This window comes from Capra hircus, chromosome 12, assembly GCF_001704415.2.
Source record: "Capra hircus breed San Clemente chromosome 12, ASM170441v1, whole genome shotgun sequence".
NCBI classification, from domain to species: domain Eukaryota; kingdom Metazoa; phylum Chordata; class Mammalia; order Artiodactyla; family Bovidae; genus Capra; species Capra hircus.
Genome location: NC_030819.1, coordinates 14,317,154 through 14,342,588, shown reverse-complemented (window position 1 = coordinate 14,342,588; position 25,435 = coordinate 14,317,154). Strand labels below are relative to the sequence as shown.

The following is a 25,435-nucleotide window of genomic DNA, read 5'->3' as shown; positions in this document are numbered from 1 at the left end:
ATATTTAAAGATTTCCTCTGGCTATTAGATTTATGACTTATGGTTACAGTAGAAAATCAATGAGCTTTAATTCCCAAGTTTTATGTTTTCATGGTATTAATTTCTGAAAAGGCCATGTGAGATTAGTTAGTAGAAATAAAGGGCATGTCTGTAAAGTCCCTTCATACCCTTGAATGCAAAGCTTTAGAAACATGCCCTGCATTATTTTTACTGCTTCTTAATAGGGAAAATTTATATGCTTGTGTACATAAAATAACTCTGTAAATAAATAATATTAGATGATTCTTGGCTCTACAAATAATATTTCAAAGCACATATGAGCAAAGAATAAACACACCTTGACCTCAGCATATTTTGGTTCTGTTCTGTTTGTTTTCATCCTTCCTTTGAGCATGTTCTAGGTACAGAGTCCAGAGAGCATGTTTGCAAAAAGTGCTAACATTTGTATCCATGTAGATTCCACTTTATATGCCTTTGTCTCCAAGGTGCAGTGTTGGTTAATTAAAGAGAAAGAATCTTGAAGAAACTTGCAATGTGTAAAGATTCCCAGGAAGCCATTCAGGAGGCAGAGAGGGCTAGAATGGTTAACAGTGTAGACCTAGTGTCAGTGTGACCCACAGTTTATTCCTGCTCTGCCTCGTCAACTGTGGGGCCTTGATGTCACTTGGCTACCAAGCTTCAACATCTTCATCCTTAAACCTGGTCTGGAAATCATTGCTCCACAGATTTGTTGTGAAGATGTAACAGTGAGATAATGTTTGTGTCCATGTCTCTTTCTTAGGAATGTTCAGTCATCAGGAACTGTAATTAGTCTTAAGAATCAGGGCACTGGCTTTTGGGGTATTATTTCTACTTAAGTAAAAAGAGTAACACCTTCTGAAATGACTTTACCCTTTAATTTCTGTTTATGTGTTCATGGTCTTTGGTGATTTTCTTTATATTTATCTTTTAATAATAAAAACTAAATTGTTTACATAAATATGAATAGTAAAGCAAAGAAACAGAAAATAAAAACAAACAAAAAACATAATATGAATTTTGGGGGAAAGCACCACAGAGAAATGTATCTAACATTTTCCACCAAGAGCAAGAAATCAGACTAAAATTTTTTTGTATTTTGATTTCTGGCTTTCCTCCCACCAGCTTCTTTCCTGACCATCACCTTATACACACTTTTACTTTCCATTCCCCTACCAAGACCTCCAGCCTTTTTCTCAGCCCTCCCTACACTCTTGACTATTTTCTTTCTCTCTTTAAGAACAGGGCCTGTATCTCTCTTTGCTGTTCCTCTAGTGCTTGTTACAGTCCCTGACAAATTACATGATATTAATAATAATTCCTAATGGTTATAGAATCATTAACACATTTTAGTTTCTTATCCCACCATTTCCTGCTTAATCCTCACAATTTGCTGTCATCCTTATCTGACAGATTTAAAAACTGAGTCAGTGGGTGATTATCCTATTGTATAGTTAAGAGTTTCAGTTTTATCTCCAAAGACTCCCATTGTAGCAGAGTAAATTCCAAAGTACTAGTCATATGACAGAGACCTACACGCTCCAGTCTTCACCTTGTTCACTTCTCAGTCGTGTCTGACTCTTTGTGACCCTATGGACTGCAGCACCCCAGGATTCCCTGTCCATCACCAACACCCAGAGCTTGCTCAAACTCATGTCCATTGAGTGATGATGCCATTCAACCATCCCCTTCTCCTCCTGCCTTCAGTCTTTCCTATCATCAGGGTCTTTTCCAGTGAGTCAGTTCTTCACATCAGATAGCCAAAGTATTGAAGCTTCAGCTTCAGCATGAGTCCTTCCAGTGAATATTCAGGGTTGATTTCCTTTAGGATTGACTGGTTTCATCTCCTTGTAGTCCAAAGGACTCTCAAGAACCTTCTCCAACACTACAGTTCAAAAACATCAATTCTTCAGCTGTGTTGTACTCATCTGATATTTTCCCCATTTTTCCTACCATCCCACTTGAAAGGACTCCCCAAATCATAGCAAGAGTGAATAAGTATAGAGCAAAGCCAGAAGATACTACTCCTATTGCTCTGTCCCTCATTTGGACAGTATCAGTTTAGAAATTGGTTTATGCTCTTGTATGTCATGGGCTGATATGTGAAGATACTCAACATCTTATCCCTCCCCAACCAAGAGCCCTTTGTCTTTACAGCATCTGCCAGCTGCAGAGGTGGAGAACATCTGTTAGTTTGGTTACTTGAATTTACTTGTCTAAGTGCAAAAACTTACATTCATCTTCCCTTCAAATGAGTAGCAAGCAACCATTGTAGGGAACTTAGAAAACTGAGAGCAGACTCTGCAGAGGGGAAGCCCAGTGCTGTTTCTTTGAGTTGCCCCTTTTAGCTGAGCCAGGCCCACACTGTCTTCCCTGGATCCCTGGTCCCTGTTATCCTGAAAGCAGCATGGAACTTCCATCCTGGTCTATCTTCCTCCCAGGCTCATCCCCATCACTGCTAACCCCCCATGAGCAGGTCAGAACTGGGGGAGATGTGATGATAACAAGGACCTGGGTAGGAGCAGAGACAGGGCAGTGGGAACATAGACCATCAGTCCTGGGGGGAACTTTCGAAGATGAATACTGTGCTCTTAAGAAAGTACTCCTTAACTTCCATTCAAAATTTTAGGAATAATCTAAAATGAAAGTTCTTCTTAAAAAATTTCCTTAAACACAACAGGTAGCTGAAGTATATGTGCTCTTTGTGCTCAGGATCTGAAGTAGTTAAATATGTCCCCCAGAAAGAACACCAATTGAGATTATATGCAGAGAGTAGCCTGCTTACTTGAAAGGACCTGGAAAATGGAGGGGAGATGGAGAAGAGAAGGAGGAAGAATACTGGGGACTAGCCTCCCCTCGCCTGGCTACCTCACTTGTGTAAACCTCATGGAGACAGCTGAAGGATGAGAAATCACCTGCATGTGGGAATCTTAGGGTTGATATTTACAAACAGTTACAAGTTTTTATAAAAATCTGAAATAGAATGATGGTTATTCCCCTGACATGGGATGCTTACCATTGTTTAGATAGTTCCTTAGTCTTTGATCCTAAATTCAAGAGTTTTAAGGGAAACCTTAAATTTGGGTCTAGAGGTTTTTTTTAGTTCAGTTCAGTACTCATTCTGAAATATTGTATGACTAGTGATTTTCAGTGCTTTGGAAGCATTTTGGCCACATAATCAACTTAGTGTGAATTAATCTCCCTTTAATGTCTTTTTAATTGTGGATTTGTTCTGGGATACCTCTTTTTTGGTGGCACATCCTGAGTTTTCTGTATTCATTTCTCTCTCACCAGACTTAAAACTGAGACCATATTGAAGAAAGGTTTGGAAGGCTCCCTGAGTATCATTCTTCCTCATGATTAGGGAAAAGAAATGTCTGCCTATCTTCATCTTTCCTCTAGGGCTTTTGTGAAGTTAGGAGGAAAGTCTAGCCCCAAGGCCAGGAGGGATTTGAACGTGGGGATTCTGAGCAGTTCTGGGCACTTGTGGAAGAGTCAGGTCTCCTCTTGTTCCCACACGTGTATCTCCCCTTGTCCTGCCCTCTTCACTGAAAGGAGCCAGTTGGGCTCTTCTCTGCTGCCCATATTCTTATGACCTGGCTTACTTAGCCTTCCATGGCCTACATGAGCTTATGTACAGGATTCTATCTTGAGGCCAAGAGGAGACATATATTTCCAGAGTAATTTACTTGTGGCTCCTCCTGAAACAGATGAATAGGAAGAACTATTTAAATTAAAGTATCATGACACAGGTCACAGTGGGTTTCAGGTCCTCCTGGCCTTGCAGTTAGTAATGAGGTTCTGTGGGGCAGATCATCCTGACACAAAGGTGAGAGAATGTGGGACCAGCTGATGCAGAATCAGAGGAGATCTCTCCGTGGACAGACGTGCTACAGACCCCAGGAGCTGACATTTCCCTTGCACATGTGGGGATGTTCATTTCACACATGTGGAGAGATTCCAGACCTAGAAGACAGTCTGACCAATGGAGAAAATAGTCTAGTTTATTCTTCAGTGCTAATGTGTAAATATTTATTTAAAAAAATTTTTTTATTTTACTAAAATATTTAATGATTTGCTTTGAGGCATAAACGTCTACTAATCATGCTGTTAGTATTTCCCAGTCACACCAGGGTTGACAGTTAATTATGTAGATCTTGATGTTAAGTTTCTCATGTAATTATTTCCTCAGTTTGTGTGAGTGTTTAAGCAGATATTTATTACCAGGATGGTATTTTTTTTTAATCAAATCTTCCTTTGTCTTCAGTTTTTTCCTTAACATGAAACAACTTCTTCAACACTTTCTTCTGTTAGTGTTCATTAATCCAGAAGATATTTTGTAGTATACTTTGTATGATGGAAAATTATTTTAGAGATACTATTTTGTAAACATACATTTGCAACTTTATTATAAATAATCAATGAATTTAGATGTTTTGTATTTTAATTCTGACACTCTGTACACATTGGAATATAATGAAAAGAGGTTAAGGTATTAACATTCACTATTTTGGGATATTTAGGAACCTGTTTCATTCACTGGAACGATGCGGAAAAATCTGGATCCCTTTAATGAGCATACAGATAATGAACTGTGGAATGCCTTAGAAGAGGTAATTTATTAATAGTAACTGTAATTAACTTGTTAGCATCAGTATCTGTGTGCTCACATTTAGAACATTGCAGATAATTATGGGGAGCATATCACTTTAACTGACTTCATTTACCTCCTAGGAAAACACTGATGACATGGGTACACTTAAAAATGTATGTATTGATGATGATGAAAATCAACAATATAATGTGACATGTTTTAATTTTTGCTATGTCCCTAGAACCCTGAACAAATAGATACCTTATCTTGTCCTTAGCAGAGTATTCAATTAGATGTTAAAACTGTGGGATCATATTCTACTAGTGACCTAGTGAATTAATTACTCTATTACATCCAATATTCATTTTATTCCCCTGGTCTTAGGAAATATCTACTAAGTGGAGACAATAGTAGTTTTTCCTTATTAACTAAAAGATATAAACAAGATCGTACTAATAAAATGTAGAAGTTTCATGGGAAAGTGTTTATAAAAGTAAGTTATATAGTCAGAATTGATAATGATTATTTATTGGCAATTATATCATTTTTATGCTGTAGCATTAATGCAGGTAACAGAACCCTAGAACATCTGCTCAGCTTTTATATGGGTAGGTTAATTTCTAGAGAATTCTCTGTTATTTGTGTCATGTTTTCCCTTGCCCCACTTCTTTGAATTTCTTCACCCTTGCATGAAAAAAATTTTTGACTATTAAGTTGCTGTCAGTTTATATTTTAATACAAATTATTTTGTATATTTGCACTCATTTTACAAACCAATTTTACTGATGGAAGAAACCCTAGACTTCTAAGCCATGACATGACATGACATGAAAGTTTCTCAGTTGTGTCCAAATTTTTGCAACCCCATGAACTATACTGTCCATGAAATTCTCCAGGCCAGAATACTGGAGTGGGTAGTCTTTTCCTTCTAAGCCATAGACAGACTTCTAATTTCTCCTAGGGCCTAACAGTCTTTTGCTTTTAAAAAGTAAGAATGAGTATTCCTATACATTAACAATGAAAGATCAGAAAGGTAAATTGAGAAAACAATCTCATTTACCTTTGCAACCAAAAGAATAAAATACCTAGGAATAAACCTACCTAAGGAGGCAGAAGACCTGTACTCAAAAGTATAAGACACTGACAAAAGAAATCAAAGATGATGCAAACCAGATGGAGGGATATACCATGTTCTTGGATTGGAAGAAACAATATTGTGAAAACGACTATACTACCCAAAGAATTTGCAGATTCAATAGAATCCCTGTCAAATTACCAATGTCATTTTTCATAAAATTAGAGCCAAAAATCTTACAGTTTTAATGGAAACACAAAGACCCTAAGTAGGCAAAGCAGTGTTAAGAAAGAAAAATGAAGCTGGAGATATTAGGTTCCCTGACTTCAGAATATATTATTGAGTTAGCCAGTGTTACATAAGATTTTATGGAAAAATTTAATGAACTTTTTGGCCAGTGCAGTACAGAGCTAGAGTAATCAAGATTGTATGGCACTGGCACAAAAACAGAAATATAGATCAATGGAACAGGCTGGAGAGCCCAGAGATGAACTCACACACCTGTGGTCAACTAATCTATGACAAACAGGGTGAGTATATACAATGGAGAAAAGGAGGTCTCTTCAGTAAGTAGTGCTGGGAAAACTGGACAGCTATGTGTAAAAGAATACAATTAGAGCACTCTCTAATACAATATACAAAAATAAACTCAAAGTGGATTGAAAACCTAAATGTAAGACCAAATACTATGAAACTCTTAGAGGAAAACACAGGGAAAACACTCTACCTAAATAACTACTAAATGCTTGATTGATCTTTTCATTTCAGAGAAGTGTGGCATATTTTTAAAATCTTTTTGTTGTTGTTGTTACACAAATCAGAGAGACTGATTGTTCACATTGGTTTGAATTGGCTTGTTTGTCATTTAGTGTCACCCTTCCAGGGAAGCTCTGAAATCTGTAATATACAGATGAGCCTTGAATGTGAGCAGGCAGGTTTGGAGGTATGACCATCCCTAGCCAGTAATTCTGGTTTCTGAAGGATGTCACCATTGAGTCTTTATACACCCACTCTGCTTTTCAGCAGCATGTGGATTTTGTTTTCAAAAACTGGGTTGATTGCTTCACCTTCTCCTGCCTGAAAAGCAGTGCACCTCTGATTTCATGTAAGTTTGTGAGTCTTTTACAGTAAAATTCTACAAGGGAAGAGGTGTGTAGTGCAGTTAACCATTAAATGTAAAGAACGACAGGGTGATCCACTACTCTTGAATTCATAAGACAAATTTAATGGAGAAATTGGGACACATCTTAAAAAAAATAACTGGAAATACTGGTAAATTATTTTTCTATTTGTTTCCCAGATTGAGATATTTTTTTCATAGATTCTAAGGCAGCATTACTCTAGAATTTTAGAATATACTGTTCCATGGACAGAGAGCCAATGTTAATCTAAATTATAAAAATGCTGAAGTGGTAGATAATACTAAGATCCATTTCTATTTAAACTATATTTGGAACTTTCTATGAAAGGAAAAAAAATTGAGTTTATTTTACAAAGTCAAGTGTGTGATGTCCATGTATTGCTTCTGGAATTAACCCTGTTAACACTGGTGATATCACTTAGAGAAATCATCACATCATTCTGTTTATCTAGGAATTGATTCTTTATGACTATTTTTAAAGAAAACTTACCAAATTGTTCATTGAAAAACATACAAATGTAAAATAATTCCTAGTGACTCTGAATAAAGGGGTGAGTTATTATTCTAAGTTATTGTGGTTCAGCTGATAAGTCACTCTTTGTGAACCCATGGGCCATAGCACAGCAGGCTTCCTTGTCCCTCACCATCTCCCGGAGTGCACCAAAGTTCATGCCCATTGAATCAATGATGCCATCCAACCATCTCATCCTCTGTCTCCCTTTTCTCCTTCTGCCTTCAATCTTCCCTGGCATCAGGGTCTTTTCCAATGAGTCAGTTGTTTGCATCAGATGGTGAAAGTATTGGAACTTCAGCTTCAGCATCAGTCATTCCAAAGAATATTCAGGGTTGATTTCCTTCAAGATTGACTAGTTTGATCTCCTTGTTTTCCAAGGGACTCTCAGTAGTGTTCTCCAGTACCACAGTGTAAAAGTACTGATTCTTCAGCTCCCTTTTATTGTCCAGGTCTCACACCTGTACATGACTACTAGAAAGACCATAGGTTTGATTATATGGACCTTTGTCCACAAAATGGTATCTTTGCTTTTTAACACATGCTCTAATTTTGTCATAGCTTTCCTGCCAAGAAGCAACCATCTTCTAATTTCAAGGCTACAGTCACCATCTGCACTAACTTTAAAGTCCAAGAAGAGGAAATCTGTCACTCATTCTACCTTTCCCCCTTCTATTTGCCATGAAATGATGGACTGGATGCCATGATCTTAGTTTTCTTAATGTTGAGTTTTAATCTGGCTTTTTCACTCTCCTCCTTCACCCTCATCAAGAGGTGTCACTAAATCAATGAAGTCAGTTTTTAAGTGAACCAAAAACCCTAGTTATTAATTTGTAAATGATGCCTAACTGCATATGTGAGCCCAAACTCACAGAGTTAACCTGGCAATGAGTAGGAGGGAACCACTATGTTTTCCTCTTTATGAACTTCAATTAAAAGGAAAAGATGGCTTAAATTTTTTTTAAGTCCTCTAGTTCTGTTTCCTTCTTCTTCCTTGGCAGACATGGACATTCAGAAAGAAGACAGTCCTATGGATGCTGCCTGTCTCATCTTGGTTATTTTTCTAAATATACTGAAAATACATTTTTCATGTACTGAAAATTTGCCAACTTACTGTAAACCGATAAAAGTTCAGCAGAAATTAGTGCTATTGGGGTGCTAAAAAGCAAAGGCAGCTCCAAAAATATAACAAGAGTAGTGCCTGAGGATGAAGCACTTTATCACTCAGAGGTTAAAAGGTCATAGTAGATAAAACTCTGGAAATGAATCATTGATGTGTTGCTTCTATTAAAAAGTAAAAACAAAACACCTTAGATACTGGGATTTGGAATTAAGAGTAGAGTATGGGGGTTTCCCCAGTTGCCCAGGGATAAAGAGTCTGCCTGCAATGGAAGAGAAATGGGGTTGATCCCTGAGTTGGGAAGATTCCCTGGAGGAGAAAAGGGTAACCCATCCCAATATTCTTGTCTAGGAAATCCCATGGACAGAGGAACCTGGCAGGCTACAGTCCATATGGTCCATGACTTAGCAAGTAAACAATAACAAAAGTGTCCTGTCAAAACTGAGAAGAAATCATACAGTTAAATGTCTGACATTGATTGTGTCTCTGTTAGAACACAAGTGTGTCTCATCACACAGGAAACCAAGATACAGAAACCTGGGCATCAGCAGCCGGTGCAGCAGGAACCATGTGGTTCAATCCTTGTGGTGGAGACAGGTCATGTGTCCATTTCCCTGGGCCTTGTATTAGGTGAACTTCCTTTACTGCTGGCCCTGCTCTAGTAAAAGCTCTTCCCCATCTGTTGTTTGCACTTCAGTGTCTCCTTCTGGCCCACACCAGATTTTCTCTTTGAAAAGTAAGAAAGATCCACAAAATGAGGAAACCACCTGACCTCTGTGTTCCCCTCCTGTGAGGGGTGTCAGCACCCACTACACAGAGTGCATACAGTGATGCTGGAGGCAGGCTGCCTTAGAGTCTAGTGTATTATTCTTCAGTTTTTCTGTATTCTATTATTTTCCCAAGCTCAAAAACAATCATCTGAAGTAATCTATACTGAGATATATAGTGAGTGAGTGAGTGATGTCGCTCAGTCGTGTCCGACTCTTTGCGACCCCATGGACTAGTAGCCTACCAGGCTCCTCCATCCATGGGATTCTCCAGGCAAGAGTACTGGAGTGGGTTGCCATTTTTGAATAGTAATTATTTGTTCTATTTTCCTTAAATCTAACTTTTTCAGTGCTTTCCTTTGTTTAAAGTGTGATATATCTTGGAGCCAGTTAATTGTTATAAGAATATATCATTTTTACAGTTACACTTAATAGAAGAACAGTTATACATATAAATGCATCCATATGCATTTAGTATCTAATTTATAGGAACAGATATGTCACACAACTAGAGTCATTTATGCCTTCATTCATGCTGTTGCTGTTTGTCGCATCTGACTCTTCTGCAACCCCATGAACTGTAGCCTGCCATGCTCTTCTGTCCATGAGCTTTCTCAGTCAAGACTATTGGAGTGGGTTGCAATTTCCTTAGCCAGGGGAACTCACCCAGGATCGAACCCAGGTCCCCTGCTTAGCAGGTGACTTTTTTACCACTGAGCCACCAGGGAAGCTCACCTTGATTTAGCCAACAGATATCTACTGAGAGCTTTTTAGGAAATGGTGCAGATTCTGATGCTGTCATAGTCAACAAGAGACAAAATTTCTGTCCTTTTGGAGCTTGAATTCTCCTGGAGAAGTTGAAAAGCAAGCCAATGCATATGTAATGAAATCTCAGTGCTGATAGATGCAAAGGAGAAAAGCGAAGCAGAACTTAAGGTAGGGTTAGCTGATACCATTATTAATAATGGGCTATATCTATTGATCTGTTACAAATTCTACATGTACTGACTCATTTAATATTCTTAACAATGTTAGGAGGTACACAATTTATAATTACGATATTGTAGTCTTACTTAGAATTTAGGAAGCTAAGATAGAGTAGGTTCAGGAATTTGTCCAGTTGGCACAGCCAGGCAAGACTTATCCCCAGGCTGCCTGGCTTCAAGTCTCCAATTTGTTTTTCTTTTGCTGCAAAAAACATAGGCAACAAAAGAATCCAGAATGCAGTATTTGGGTGCAGTCTCAAAAATGATAGAATGATCTTAGCTCATTTCTAAGGGAAATCATTCAGTATCACAGTAATCCAAGTCTATGCCCCAATCAGTAATGCCAAAAAAGCTGAAGTTGAACAGTTTGATGAAGACTTATAAGATCTTCTAGAACTAAAACCAAAAAAGATGCCATCTTCATCACAGTGGATTGAAATGCAAAATTAGGAAGTCAAGAGATACTTGGAGTAACAGGCAAGTTTGGCCTTGTAGTACAAAATGATGCAGGGCAAAGACTAACAGACTTTTTCCAACAGAACATGCTGGTCATAGCAAACAAGCTCTTCCAATGACACAATAGACTGTTCTACACATGGACGTTACCAGATGGTCAATACCGAAATCATATTGATTATATTCTTTGCAGCCAAAGATGAAGAAGCTCTATACAATCAGCAAAAACAAGACCAGGAGCTGACTATGGCTCAGATCATGAACTCCTTAGTGCAAAACTCAGGTTTAAATAGAAGAAAGTAGGGAAAATCACAAGCAATTCCTGTATGACCTAAAACAAATCCCTTGCAAATTATACAGTGGAAGTGACAAGTAGATTCAAGGGATTAGTTCTGATAGATAGAGTGCCTGAAGATCTATGGACACAGGTTTATAACAGTCTACAGGTGGTGAACAAAACAATCCCCAAGAAAAAGAAATGCAACAAGGCAAAATGGTTGTCTGAGAAGGCCTTATAAATAGCTGAGGAAAGAAGAGAAGCAAAAGGCAAAGGAGTAAAGGAAAGATATACCCATCTCAATGCAGAGTTCCAAAGAATAGCACAGAGGGATAAGAAAGCCTTCCTAAGTGATCAATGCAAAGAAATAGAGGAAAACAATAGAAAATGAAAGACTAGAGATCTCTTCAAAAAATTAGCAATACCAAGGGAACATTACCTGCAAGGATGGGCACAATAAAGGACAGAAACGTTATGGATATAACAGAAGCAAAAGATATTAAGAAGAGATGGCAAGACTACATGGAACAACTATTAAAAAAAAAAAAAAAGGTCTTAATGACCCAAATAGCCACAATGGTGTGATCACTCACTTAAAGACAGACATCATGGAGTGTGAAGTCAAGTGGGCCTTAGGAAGCATCATGATGAAGAAAGCTAGTGGAGGTGATGCAATTTCAGCTGATCTATTTCAAGTGGGTGAACATATCTCCACCCATCAACAGAAAATTAGATTAAGGATTTACTGAGCATCGTCCCACCCTTCAGAACAAGAGACAGGTTCCCCCTCAGTCAGTCTCTCCCATCGGGAAGCTTCCATAAGCCTCTTATCCTTCTCCATGAGAGGGCAGACAGACTGAAAACTGAAAACCACAATCACAGAAAACTAACCAATCTACTCACATAGACCACACCCTTGTCTAACAATGAAACTATGAGCCATTCCATTTAGGGCCACTCAAGACTAATGGGTCATAGTGGAGAGTTCTGACAAAATGTGGTCCACTGGAGAAGGGAATGTCAAACCACTTCACTATTCTTGTCTTGAGAACCCCATGAACAATATGAAAAGGCAAAAATATAGGACACTGAAGATGAACTCCCCTGGTCGGTTGGTGCCCAATAAGCTACTGGAGATCAGTGGAGAAATAACTCCAGAAAGAATGAAGAGATGGAGCCAAAGCAAAAGCAACAACCAGTTGTGGATGTAACTGGTTGCATGATGGAAGCAAGGTCCAATGCTGTAAAGAGCAATATTGCATAGGAACCTGAAATGTTAGGCCCATGAATGAAGGCAAATTGGAAGTGGTCAAACAGGAGATGGCAAGAGTGAGCGTCGACATTTTAGGAATTGGCTAGCTAAAATGGAGTGGAATGGGTGAGTTTAACGCAGCTGACCATTACATCTACTACTGTGGGTGGGAATCCCTTTGAAGAAATAGAGTAACCATAATAGTCACAAAAGAGTCTGAAATGCAGTACTTGGGTGCAATCTCAAAAATGACAGAATGATCTCTGTTCGTTTCCAAGGCAAGCTATTCAATATCATGGTAATCCAAGTCTATGCCCCGACCAGTCATGCTGAAGAAGCTGAAGTTGAACGGTTCTATGAAGACCTATAAGAACTTTTAGAACTAACAACCAAAAAAAGATGTCCTTTTCATTATAGAGGACTGGAATGCAAAAGTAGGAAGTCAAGAAACATTTGGAGTAACAGGTAAACTTGGCTTTAGAGGACAGAATGAAACAGGGCAAGGGCTAATAGAGTTCTGCCACAGAACGCACTGGTCAAAGCAAACACCCTCTTCTAACAATACAAAAGAAGACTCTACACATGGACATCATCAGATGGTCAACAGCAAAATCAGATTGATTATATTCTTTGCAGCCAAAGATGGGGAAGCTCTAAACAGTCAGCAAAAGCAAGACTGGGAGCTGACTGTGGCTCAGATCATGAACTCAGACTTAAAATGCCAAATTCAGACTTAAATTGAAGAAAGTAGGGAAAACCACTAGACTATGGGCTGAGCGCCAAAGAATTGATGCTTTTGAACTGTGGTGTTGGAGAAGACTCTTGAGAGTCCCTTGGACTGTAAGGAGATCCAACCAGTCCATTTTGAAGGAGATCAACCCTGGGATTTCTTTGGAAGGAATGATGCTAAAGCTGAAACTCCAGTACTTTGGCCACCTCATGCGAAGAGTTGACTCATTGGAAAAGACTCTGAAGCTGGAAGGGATTGGGGGCAGGAGGAGAAGGAGATGACCGAGGATGAGATGGCTGGATGGCATCACTAACTCAATGGGAGTGAGTCTGGGTGAACTCCGGGAGTTGGTGATGGACGGAGGAGGCCTGGCGTGCTGTGATTCATGGGATCGCAAAGAGTCGGACACGACTGAGCAACTGAACTGAACTAACTGAGCTGATTCATATATGACCTAAGTCAAATCCCTTATGATTATATAGAGGAAGTGAGAAATAGATTTAAAGGAACTAGATCTGATAGAATGCTTGATGAACTATTGGCAGAAGTTCGTGAACACTGTACAGGATTCGGGGATCAAGACCATCACCAAGAAAAAGAAATGCAAAAAAGCAAATGGCTATCTGGGGAGGCCTTACAAATAGCTGTGAAAAGAAGGGAAGTGAAAAGCAAAAGAGAAAAGGATATACCCATTTGAATGCAGAGTTCAAAAGAATAGCAAGGAGAGATAAGAAATGCTTCCTCAGTGATCATGCAAAGAAATAGAGGAAAACAACAGAATGGGAAAGATTAGAGATCTCTTCAAAAAAAATTAGAGATTCTAAAGGAACAGTTTATGCAAAGATGGGCTCAATAAAGGGCAGAAATGGTAGGGACCTAACAGAAGCAGAAGATATTAAGAAGAGGTGGCAAGAATACACAGAAAAAAACTTCAAAAAAAAACATCTTATGACCCAGATAATCAAGATGGTGTGATCACTCACCTAGAGCTAGACATCCTGGAATGTGAAGTCAAGTGGGCCTTAGGAAGCATCACTACAAACAAAGCTAGTGAAGGTGATGGAATTCCAGTTGAGCTATTTCAAATCCTAAAAGATGATGCTGTGAAAGTGCTCAAGAACTTCTACAATATCCCAGCAGATCAACAGTAGCCACAGACTGAAAAAGATCAGTTTTCATTTCAGTCTCAAAAAAAGAGAACATCAAAGAAAACGCACAATTACACTCATCTCACACAGTAGTAAAATAATGATCAAAATTCTCCAAGCCAGGCTTAAACAATACATGAACCATGAACTTCCAGACATTCAAGCTGGTTTTAGAAAAGGCAGAGGAACCAGAGACCAAATTTCCAACATCTGCTGTATCATTAAAAAAAGCAAGAGAGTTCCAGAAAAACATCTATTTCTGCTTTATTGACCCTGCCATAGTCTTGACTGTGTGGATCACAATAAACTGTCGAAAATTCTGAAAGAGATGAGAATACCAGACCCCTTGATCTGTCTCTTGAGAAACCTGTATGCAGGGCAGGAAGCAACAGTTAGAACTGGACATGGAACAAGGACTGGTTCCAAACAGGAAAAGGAGTACATCAAGGGTGCATATTGTCACCCTGCTTATTTAACTTATATGCAGAGTACATCATGAGAAACGCTGGACTGATTGAAACAAGCTGGAATCAAAGATTGCCAGGAGACATAGCAATAACCTCAGACATGCAGGTGACAACACACTTATGGCAGGAAGTGAAGAAAAACTAAAAATCCTCTTGATGAAAGTGATGAGGAAAATGAAAAAGTTGGCTTAAAGCTCAATATTCAGAACACGAAGATGATGGCAACAAGAACCATTGCTTCATGGCAAATAGATGGGGAAACAGTGGAAACAGTGGCATACTTTATTTTTGGGGGCTCCAAAATCATTGCAAATGGTGACTGCAGTCAAGAAATTAAAAGATGATTACTCCTTCAAAGGAAAGTTATGAGCAACCTAGATAACATATTAAAAAGCAGAGACATTACTTTGCCAACAAAGGTTTGTCTAGTCAAGGCTATGGTTTTTCCAGTGGTCGTGTATGGATGTGAGAGTTGAACTATAAAGAAGGCTAAGCACTGAAGAATTGATGCTTCTGAACAGAGGTGTTGGAGAAGACTGTTGTGAGTCCCTTGGAGCACAACGAGATCCAACCAGTCCATCCTAAAGGAGATCTATACTGAATATTCATTAGAAGGACTGATGTTGAAGCTGAAACTCCAATACTTTGGCCACTTGATGCAAAGAGCTAACTCATTTGAAAATACCTCGATGCTGGGAAAGGTTGAAGGTGGGAGGAGAAGGGGACAACAGAGGATGAGATGGTTGGATGGCATCACTGACTCAATGGACATGAATTTGAGTAAACTACAGGAGTTGGTGATGGACAGGGAAGCCTGGAGTGCTGTGGTCCATGGGGCTGCAAATAGTCAGACACAACTGAGCAACTGAACTGAACTGATTTCAAATCCTAAATGATGATGCTCTTCAAGTGCTGCACCCAGTATGCCAGCAAATTTGGAAGACTTAGCCGTGGCCACAGGACTGGAAAATGTCAGTCTTCATTCCATTCCCAAAGAAGGGCAATGCCAAAGAATGTTGAAATTACCACACAATTTCACTCATTTCACATGCTATCAAGGTAATTCTCAAAATCTTTCATGCTATACTTCAACAGGACATGCACCAAGAACTTCCCAGTGTACAAATTGGATTTACAAAATCCAGAGGAACTGGAGATCAAATTGCCAACATCCATTGGATCATCAAAAAAGCAACAGAATTCCAGAAAAATATCTGCTTCACTGAGTACACTATAGCCTTTGACTGTGTGGATCGCAACAAACTATGAAAAATTCTTAAAGAGGTAGTACTGTGAAACCTGTATGCAGGTCAAGAAGCAACAGTTAGAACTGGACATGGCAACAACTGATTCCAAAGCAACAATTTGGACTGGTTTGAAATTGGGAAAGGACTACATCAAGGCTATATATTGTCACCTTTCTTATTTGACTTATATGCAGAGTACATCATGTGAAATGTTGGGCTGGATGAAGCTGGCATCAAGATTGCTAAGAGAAATATCAGTGACATCAGATATGCAGCTGACACCATCCTAATGGTAGAAAGTGAAGAGGAACTAAAGAGCTTCTTGATAAAAGTGAAAAAGGAGTGTGAAAAAGCTGGCTTAAAGCTGAATATTAAAGAAACTAAGATCGTGGCATCCAGTCTTATCACTTCATTGCAATATATGGAGAATTAGTGGAAACAATGACAGAATTTATTTCCAAAATCACTGCAGATGGTGACTGCAGCCATGAAATTAAAAGATACTTGCTCCTGGGAAGAGGAGTTATGACAAACCTAGACAGAATACTAAAAAGCAGAGACATCACTTTGCTGACAAAGTCCATGTAGTCAAACCTATAGTTTTCTCAGTAGTTGTGTACCAGTGTGAGAGTTGGACCATAAAGAAGGCTGAGCACTGAAGAACTAATGCTTTTGAACTGTGGTTCTGGAGAAGATTGTGTGAGTCCCTTGGACCACAAGGAGATCAAACCAGTCAATCCTAAAGGAAATCAACCCTGAATTTTCCTTGGAAGGACTTATGATGAAGCTGAAGCTCCAGTACTTTGGCCACCTGATGTGAAGAGATGACTCATTGGAAAAGACCCTGATGCTGGAAAAGATGGAATCAGGTGAAGAAGGGTACAAAAGAGGACAAGATGGTTGGACAGCATCGCTGACTTAATGGACATAAGTTTGAGCAAACTCCAAGCAATAGTGAAGGGCAAGGAACCCTGGTGTGCTGCTGTCCATGCAGTTGCAAAGTGTTGGACATGACTCAGCGACTGAACAATAGTAATCTATATCCATATGCTGGGGGAAATAAGATGTTGTGTTTTATTTTTCATGCATTCTCATTCACTACAATGCACTTATGACACTGAAGAAAATGCACTTGATTGGTCCACTGTTTATAGGATTAAACTTGGGAAAGAACCATCATCAGAATGGGCTCCAGGATTACTAATGTATAAGGGGCAGTTTGCCATTGTTTGAAACTTGCATATATTAAACTTTAGAAAATAGTAAAGGGACAATAAGACTATATCTTCAGAGAACCAGATTTTCTGTAAAATTTTTGAAAATTTTTCTCTAGTATATGAACTCCTATGCAAAATGTACTTTGGGAAACTTGACTCAACAATAAACATCTTTTTAACATTTCTGTTTAATCACATTGGGAGAAATAGCTTCACTTTTTGAGAGACTTCCTTAACTAACCCCTAGGTGGGGTTTCTGGTGGATGTCCTGTGGTGGGAATGGGGGACACTGAGATCTTTCTGTCCTGACTTGACTCCACCATCTTTCTAAGTGAACATTCACTGGAAGGAGCTCTCCCCATCATCCGGCTGTACATGTAAGATATGTAAGAAGTCCTGAGGATGTCAAAGCTCTAGTATCTAAGAGGCTTGTCTACTTCAGTAGCAGTTTGCTTACAAAAATGTCATTCTTTCTGTATCCACAGGTACAACTTAAAGAATCCATTGAAGGTCTTCCTGCTAAAATGAATACTGAATTAGCAGAATCTGGCTTGAACTTGAGTGTCGGTCAGAAACAACTGGTCTGCCTTGCCAGGGCTCTTCTCAGGAAGAATCAGATATTGATTCTTGACAAAGCCACATCATATGTGGATCCAATGTGTGGAGCTGAGCCCCAGAAAATCTTGAACTGACTTGTAAATGTGGTAAATGGAAAACATTTAGTGAATCTTCAAAATGTTTCTAAGTGCTCGCTTGGACTCATGGATATCTGTTGAGAATATTAATTCCAGAAAACAAAGGAAAAAAAAAACAAAAACAAGATATGTTATATGGTGTTAATGTTATGCAGAACCCTAAGAAACCTGAATTCCTAAATCCAGCTCCTGATAGCTTCAAGCAATTTGGAGGGAAGACTAACTTTGCATCATTTTATGAAAAATAGTAAATTTCTAAGTAGACTTTTTATATTTAGTTTTTTAGGAACAGGATTATATCTTAAAGTATTGATTTTTTAAAACATTGTAAAAATATCATAGGATATTTTTAAGTCTTAGGTCTGCTTTTCCTGTCTTTACTGAACTAAATCAACTGCTTTTTTTTTTTTCTAGAACTGATGAGTTAATACAAAAAAAAAATTCGTGAGAGATTTGCCCAGTGCACTGTGCTGACCATTTCACACAGGTTGAGCACCATTATTGACTCTGATTGGATAATGGTAAGACCCTCACCATTTTTGCTGTTTCCATTTATCTTCAATTTTCAATGTATCCTTCCACGTAAAATTTGATAGGAACGTCCATTAATTTTTCTCTTAGTTTCTTCTCTCATTCCTGAAAATTACTCAAGTACTTAACTATACTTTTAGAATGCACTATTAAATAATATATCCAATAATCTTATATTTTCATATTAAAAGTTTATTTGAATTGTCATTTTTTTATGATGGCCAACCGTTAAAATATTCTAAACCTAAATTATAGCTCCATATTTTAGCGGGGTAGAACACAATCATTTCCATTGTGTCATAGTTGTTTCAGAACTTTTGGATTCCATTATCAAAAAATAGACTCTAATTTAGACTGCCAGGAGGTTGATGGCTAAAGTTGTAGAATTTCTCAGATGTCCGTGAGAAGAAATGGCCTAATGTGAAAAACAGTACTTTAACTGAAAGCATTTAATATAAGAAATATATTACATAGGGATTAGAGGGCTAGAAAAATGAAACACTGGGGCAATGATTGTAGAAAGCAGCTGCAATATCTTAGGACAGATCTCTAGACCTGAGAACTCGGAAGAGAGGCCCTAAAGAATTGATACTCAGGCCTCTGAGGAGAGGTTGCTGGTCATATTTGTGAGGGGGCAGGATGGGGCTAGTTCTCCAGGTGATAATAGCCAGAAGCTGGAGTCAGGTTCCAGTGCTGAGGTGATGCTAGTAGCAGAATCAGGTAGAACATTAGCGGTATTTCCCACCTTCAGTCTCCCTCTAGAGACCCCTACTGGCAGGACCTAACAAAGGCCACCTCGCAAAAGAGTCTCTGAACTGTTGCAGATGACTTGCAGAGACCCAGCTTCTGCATCACAGGTGACAGTTTGGAAAGAAAGGCAAATCAGGGAGGGGAGACTAAATAAACAACCAGCGAGTCTTTTACACAATATTTCTGTTCTGCACACACGGTAGGCTCCAGGATTTGGTCTGTGAATATCTGTCTAGTATCCTCCTTCCAGGTTTGGTTGGCTCTTTCTTCCTTAGTAATTTAATATTTCCTTCCTTAGCTCCATTTCCTTCCTCCATCTATTTGTTTTCTCTTTTTCATTTTATCTCTTTCCTTGTCCTTTCCCTCTGTTGCTTGCTCAGTTTCAATAAATGTTAGGATGTGGCTTTATAAAACAAGAAAAGCATTCCTCAAAAGAAAAACTTTGGCAGCAAATAATCTCAAGGAATGGAAGAAACTTTAAGGTATTTTGATGGTCCATACAAAAGAGGTAATATCACTAATGAGTGGTCAGTAATAACCATAGTTCCTTATGTCTAAGGACAATAGTACCATCTCTTTTAACTTCTTGGGCAGCTTCTGGAAAACCACCTTCTGTCCTACTTCACATGCATTGTCATGTGGGATCATCAGTGGGAACACTGAGTAGATACCAGTCTGTCAGCATTGAGGCAGTGCTTGTAGCTTGTAATCCCAAGCTGAGTGTGCGCAAGAGTGAGCTCTAGGGAGGCAGATGACAGGAGTGTGGCATCCCCAACCCAAGGTATGCTTTAGACTCCAAGCAGTGCATCTGGTCACCTGCACTAGACATCACAGTAGGAAGTGTGCTCTACCTGCAGACTTTCATGAGAGATGGGGTGACATTCAAGACTGCCCAACAGTGACTCTTAATTTCTAGAAATGTTTTGTGTCAGGCATCCTTAGTCGTTCGTTTGTGGTCTTGATGCTAATTGGAAAAGTAACCTTTTATTTCTAGATTTTACCTGTCACTTTGTTCTTACCTCTCAACATTGCATTTCAAAGATTTTCCCCTAAGGAACCATTCTTCCATTATAAATAAATGATGCTGTGAAATTTACCTATTTCAAGCCCTTTGTCAGGCTTTAGACATAGCAGCAGAAAGATGGCTTGATCTCCAGCTCAGTTCAGGGTCTATTCAATTAAATTCTTTGCTCCTAAATGTACCCTGAAGATTTATTTTTGGTTTTTGGTATCATAGCATTAATGGCATTAATGGTAGCAGATTATTTTTATTATCTAATTCTTAGAAATACTGTCACCTTGGAATGTATGGTTGGTTAGGGAAACTGAGGAAGAACAGAATTTGGACATGTCACCTGGTCTCTAGTCTTTCCCATTTTATTGTTTTCCTCTATTTCTTGGCATTGATCACTAAGGAAGGCTTTATTATCTCTCCTAGCTTTTCTTTGGGACTCTGCGTTCAAATGAGTATATCTTTGCTTTTATCTTTAGCTTCTCTTCATTTATCAGCTATTTAAATAACCTCAGATATGCAGATGACACCACCATTATGGCAGAAAGTGAAGAGGAACTGAAGAACTTCTTGATGAACATGAAAGAGGAGAGTGAAAAAGCTGACTTAAAACTCAGCATTCAAAAAACTAAGATCATAGCATCCAGTCCCATCACTTCATAGCAAAGAGATGGGGATACAATGGAAACAGTGACAGACTTTATTTACTTGGACTCCCAAATCACTGCAGATAGTGACTGCAGCCATGAAATTAAAAGACACTTGCTCCTTGAAAGAAAAACCATGACAAGCCTAGACTGCATATTAAAAAGCAGAGACATTACTCTGCTGACAAAGCTCTGTCTAGTTAAAAGCTATGTTTTTTTCCAGTAGTCATGTATGGATATGAAAGTTGGACCATAAAGACAGTTGAGTGTCAAAGAATTGATGCTTTTGAATGGTAGTGTTGGAGAAGACTCTTGAGAGTCCCTTGGTCTACAAGGAGATCCGACCAGTCAATCCTAAAGGAAATCAGTCCTGAATATTCATTGGAAGAACTGATGCTGAACCTGATCCTCCAATACTGCGGCCTCCTGATGCGAAGAACTGACCCATTGGAAAAGACCCTGATGCTGGGAAAGATTGAAGGCAGGAGGAGAAGGGGTTGACAGAGGATGAGATGATTGGATGGCATCACTGACTCTATGGACATGAGTTTGAGTGAGCTCTGGCAGCTGGTGATGGTCAGGGAGGCCTGGCATGCTGCAGTCCATGGGGTCGCTAAGAGTCAGATATGACTGAGTGACTAAACTGAGCTGAACTGCCACCTGGTCAGTCCTAAAGTATTATCATCAGCATATCCTCTGAATACAGCATCTCTGTTGCTATTATAAAAATATGTTCATTTGTTTAATGCTTTACTTATCAATTTGTTGTTTAGTCACTCAGGCTTCCATGTCCTTCACTATTTCCTAGAGCTTGCTCAAACTCATGTCCATTTAATCAGTGATGCCACCCAACCAGATCATCTTCTGTTGTCCCTTTCTCCTCCTGCTTTCAATCTTTCCCAGCATCAGGGTATTTTCCAGTGAGTCAGCTCCTCACATCAGGTGGCCAAAGTATTGAGACTTCAGTCCATTCAATGAATATTCAGGGTTGATTTCCTTTAGGATTGACTTGCTTGGTCTTCTTGCAGTCTGGGGACTCTCAAGAGTCTTCTGCAGCACCACCATTCAAAAGCATCAATTCTTCAGTGCTCAGCCTTCTTTATGGTCCTCTCATATCCATACATGACTCTCATATCCATACATGATGTATGGAAAAATCATAGACAGATCTTTTTCAGTAAAGCAATGTCTCTGCTTTTTAATACACTGTCTAGGTTTGTCATAGCTTTTCTTCCAAAGAGAAAGTGCCTTTTACTTACCAATATCTCCTGATATTTCTATAATCTCAAATTTTTCTCTTGTTCATTGTCTATGAACAAATCTCTAAAATACTTTTATGAAGCAATGTCCAGCCAGTCCCTCTCCAACTTTCTAGTTTTGTCTCACTATGCTCTCCCTCCTTCCTTTACAGCTAAAATCACACTGATGGTCTTTCAGTTCTCCAAATTCAGTATTCAATATCTTACAATGTGCCCTCTCTAGACTTTTGGCTTAGTCTAAGGTGCCTGTAGTGGAAATGGTGAGATGGTGGGACTTGGGGTAGATAAGGAAGTGAAGCCAAGTGGACTGCATGATGGGCTCTGAGGGCAGAGAAAGAAGTTGATGTTGGTTTCTGGGTACAGAGACTGAGTATCTGGGTGAGTGGGGAAGATGGAGGGAGAAGGGAAATGCAAGGGTTCTCTTTGGAGCCTGTCACCTTTGAATGACCTTGTTTCCAGGAAGGGATCTTAACCTTCACTGTGGAGCTGCTCTTCCCAGTCCTGTGTTGAGAGACCTTCAGTTTAGGGCTCCCTGGTTGAGGTCATCAGTGATGTCACAGGGAGGTCCCACCAGGATATATAAACTCGGCCACTTGTTTATATCTTGTTCTGAACTGGTTGTGGTTGCTGACTCCTCTGGTAGGAAAGGCAGGATTAGAACTCAGTGCATCAAGAGACAGGTATCCTCCGGTTACAGAGTTGGGGATTGTCCTCTATGCTCCATTCACCCCAGGTGTAAAGCTTGGATGTTTTTCTAGAGCTTCTGATTACCAGTTGGCTTTCAATTCGGCAAAAACATCACCAGTAGTGTTCTTTCTCAAACCTTTAATTTTTGAGGCAATCTTATTTTTATTACTTGCTTTAGAAATATAGACATACTTTGTTTTATTGTGCTTCCCAGACTGCATTTTTTTACAAATTGAGAGCTTGTCATAAACCTGGATTAAGCAAGTCTATGGGTGCCATTTTTCCGGCGGCAGCATTTGCTCATTTTGTGTCTCTGTGTCACCTTTTCGTAATTCCCACAATATATCAAACACTTTCACTGTCATTGCAGTTGCTCTGGTGATCTGTAACATCAGTGATCTTTGATATCACTACTATCACTTACTGAAGTCTCTGATGATAGTTAATATTTTTTAGCAATAACTGATTTTTATGTTAAGGTTTGTACATTGTTTTTTTTTTTGTTTTGTTTTGTTTTGTTTTTCCCCAGACAAAATGCTTGCACACACACTTGGGTATGGTATAATGTAAACATAACTTCCATGTGCCTTGGGAAACCAGAAAATTCGTGTGACTCACTTTACCGTGATGTTCATTATATCCTGGTGTTCTGAACCTGAACCCGCAATAGCTCTGAGGGATGCCTGTACCTGTTTTCTTTCTGGAAAGCAAGTGATTGTCTGTTCTGAAAGCTTTAAGGACATAAAGAGAAGTCAATCTGCTGTAAAGTCTAATGCTCCAGAGGGTGGGCCGCCAGCCTCGAGGAGGGGCTGTGGAAGTGACACATGTTTAATTTTCTTGAATGTTTGATTTTCTTGAATCAAGACATTTCCCAATGCTGTGTATCTTATAAACAGCCCTCAAAGCTCAGAGTCTGAGAGCTCAAAGCACTCAGTTCAGTTCAGTCGCTCAGTCATGTCCGACTCTTTGTGACCCCATGAATCGCAGCACGCCAGGCCTCCCTGTCCATCACGAACTCCCGGAGTTCACTCAGACTCGCACCCATCGAGTTAGTGATGCCATCCAGCCATCTCATCCTCGGTTGTCCCCTTCTCCTCCTGCCCCCAATCCCTCCCAGCATCAGGGTCTTTTCCAACGAGTCAACTTTTCACATGAGGTGGCCAAAGTACTGGAGTTTCAGCTTTAGCACCATTCCTTCCAAAGAAATCCCAGGGTTGATCTCCTTCAGAAGGGACTGGTTGGATCTCCTTGCAGTCCAAGGGACTCCCAAGAGTCTTCTCCAACACCACAGTTCAAAAGCATCAATTCATTGGCACTCAGCCTTCTTCACAGTCCAACTCTCACATCCATACATGACCATAGGAAAAACCATAACCTTGACTAGACGGACCTTTGTTGGCAAAGTAATGTCTCTGCTTTTGAATATGCTATCTAGGTTGGTCATAACTTTTCTTCCAAGGAGTAAGTGTCTTTTAATTTCATGGCTGCAGTCACCATCTGCAGTGATTTTGGAGCCCCAAAAATAAAGTCTGACACTGTTTCCACTGTTTCCACATCTATTTGCCATGAAGTGAGGGGACCAGATGCCATGATCTTAGTTTTCTGACTGTTGAGCTTTAAGCCAACTCTTTCACTCTCCTCTTTCACTTTCATCAAGAGGCTTTTGAGTTCCTGTTCACTTTCTGCCATAAGGGTGGTGTCATCTGCATATCTGAGGTTATTGATATTTCTCCTGGCAATCTTGATTCCAGCTTGTGCTTCTTCTAGCCCAGCGTTTCTCATGATGTACTCTGCATATAAGTTAAATAAGCAGGGTGACAATATACAGCCTTGACATACTCTTTTTCCTATTTGGAACCAGTCTTTAGTTCCATGTCCAGTTCTAACTGTTGCCTCCTGACCTGATAACAACCCCAAAGGCCCTGGGCAGAATGTAAAACGCTACAGACTGTTCAGTTCCAGTAATCATAGTCATGATTAAAACTTTCTTTTTCTGAAAATGAAAGGACTTTGGTTTTCTGAAAATGAAAGGACTTTCGTTTTCTTCCTTTGCTATAACCATATAATGATGAAAGGCTGGGCTGGGCCCTTGTCTCCCAGTAAAACAGGGGAATCGAACCATGCAAATACTACCAGTCCTACCATTCAAAGTCTCCCTGTCCTGCCCCTTTTGAAATATTGTCTGGCTTATGTGTTACTAGGAGACAGTGTGTGCTAATTTGTTCCTTTCTGCTGTTAACAGGTTTTTGATTCAGTGAAATGGAAAGAATATAATCGGCCAAATAGTTTGCTGCAAGATAGAAACAGCCTATTTTATAAGATGGTGCAAGAACTGGGCGAGGAAGAGGCTGCTGTCCTTGCTAAAAGGGCCAAATAGGTGAGCTTGCTGCAGGAAGCTGTAATTAAAATTTGCCTCCAGGGTTCACTCTTCACAGGCTCTCCACCAAGGTTCTGGGAAGAAGCACCCTGTGTTCTTTTCAATGGAAGCCTCCAGAGAGGAAGCTTCATGACTAGGTCTTAACAACACAGGGCAGGTGGAAGGCAGGTCTGCTGAGACTCTGTAGCAGTGCTGGGGCCTGGGGTTGGGATGTGTGCACCCTTCTGTGTGCGTGCACTGGTGCCTGAGACAGAGATTTTGGATTTGACTTCCCACATGTTCAGACTCAGGGTTCAGATTCTCATGGAACATAGAACGTTCTCATTTTGAAGACCCTTTACATTCATTCTGATTGATGCTCAGCACATTTGTGATACAAGTTCTATCAAGGAATATTCAGGAAATTTGAGAGTTAAAGGGAAAAAAATATTGAAAGATTTTGATTCTAGAAAGATCTTCCAGAGAAAAGTA

At 39.5% G+C, this 25,435-nt stretch overlaps 1 protein-coding gene across 1 annotated transcript in view; it reads left to right on the top strand.

Annotated features, from left to right (window-relative positions):
• The window catches only part of LOC108637254 (multidrug resistance-associated protein 4-like), a 108,113-nt gene extending 83,149 nt beyond the window's left edge, over positions 1 to 24,964 (top strand). Inside the window, 5 exon segments of the mRNA XM_018056297.1 lie at positions 4,542 to 4,631; positions 17,492 to 17,664; positions 18,116 to 18,134; positions 18,136 to 18,222; positions 24,830 to 24,964. Of these exon segments, the coding sequence (XP_017911786.1) occupies positions 4,542 to 4,631; positions 17,492 to 17,664; positions 18,116 to 18,134; positions 18,136 to 18,222; positions 24,830 to 24,964 (504 nt within the window).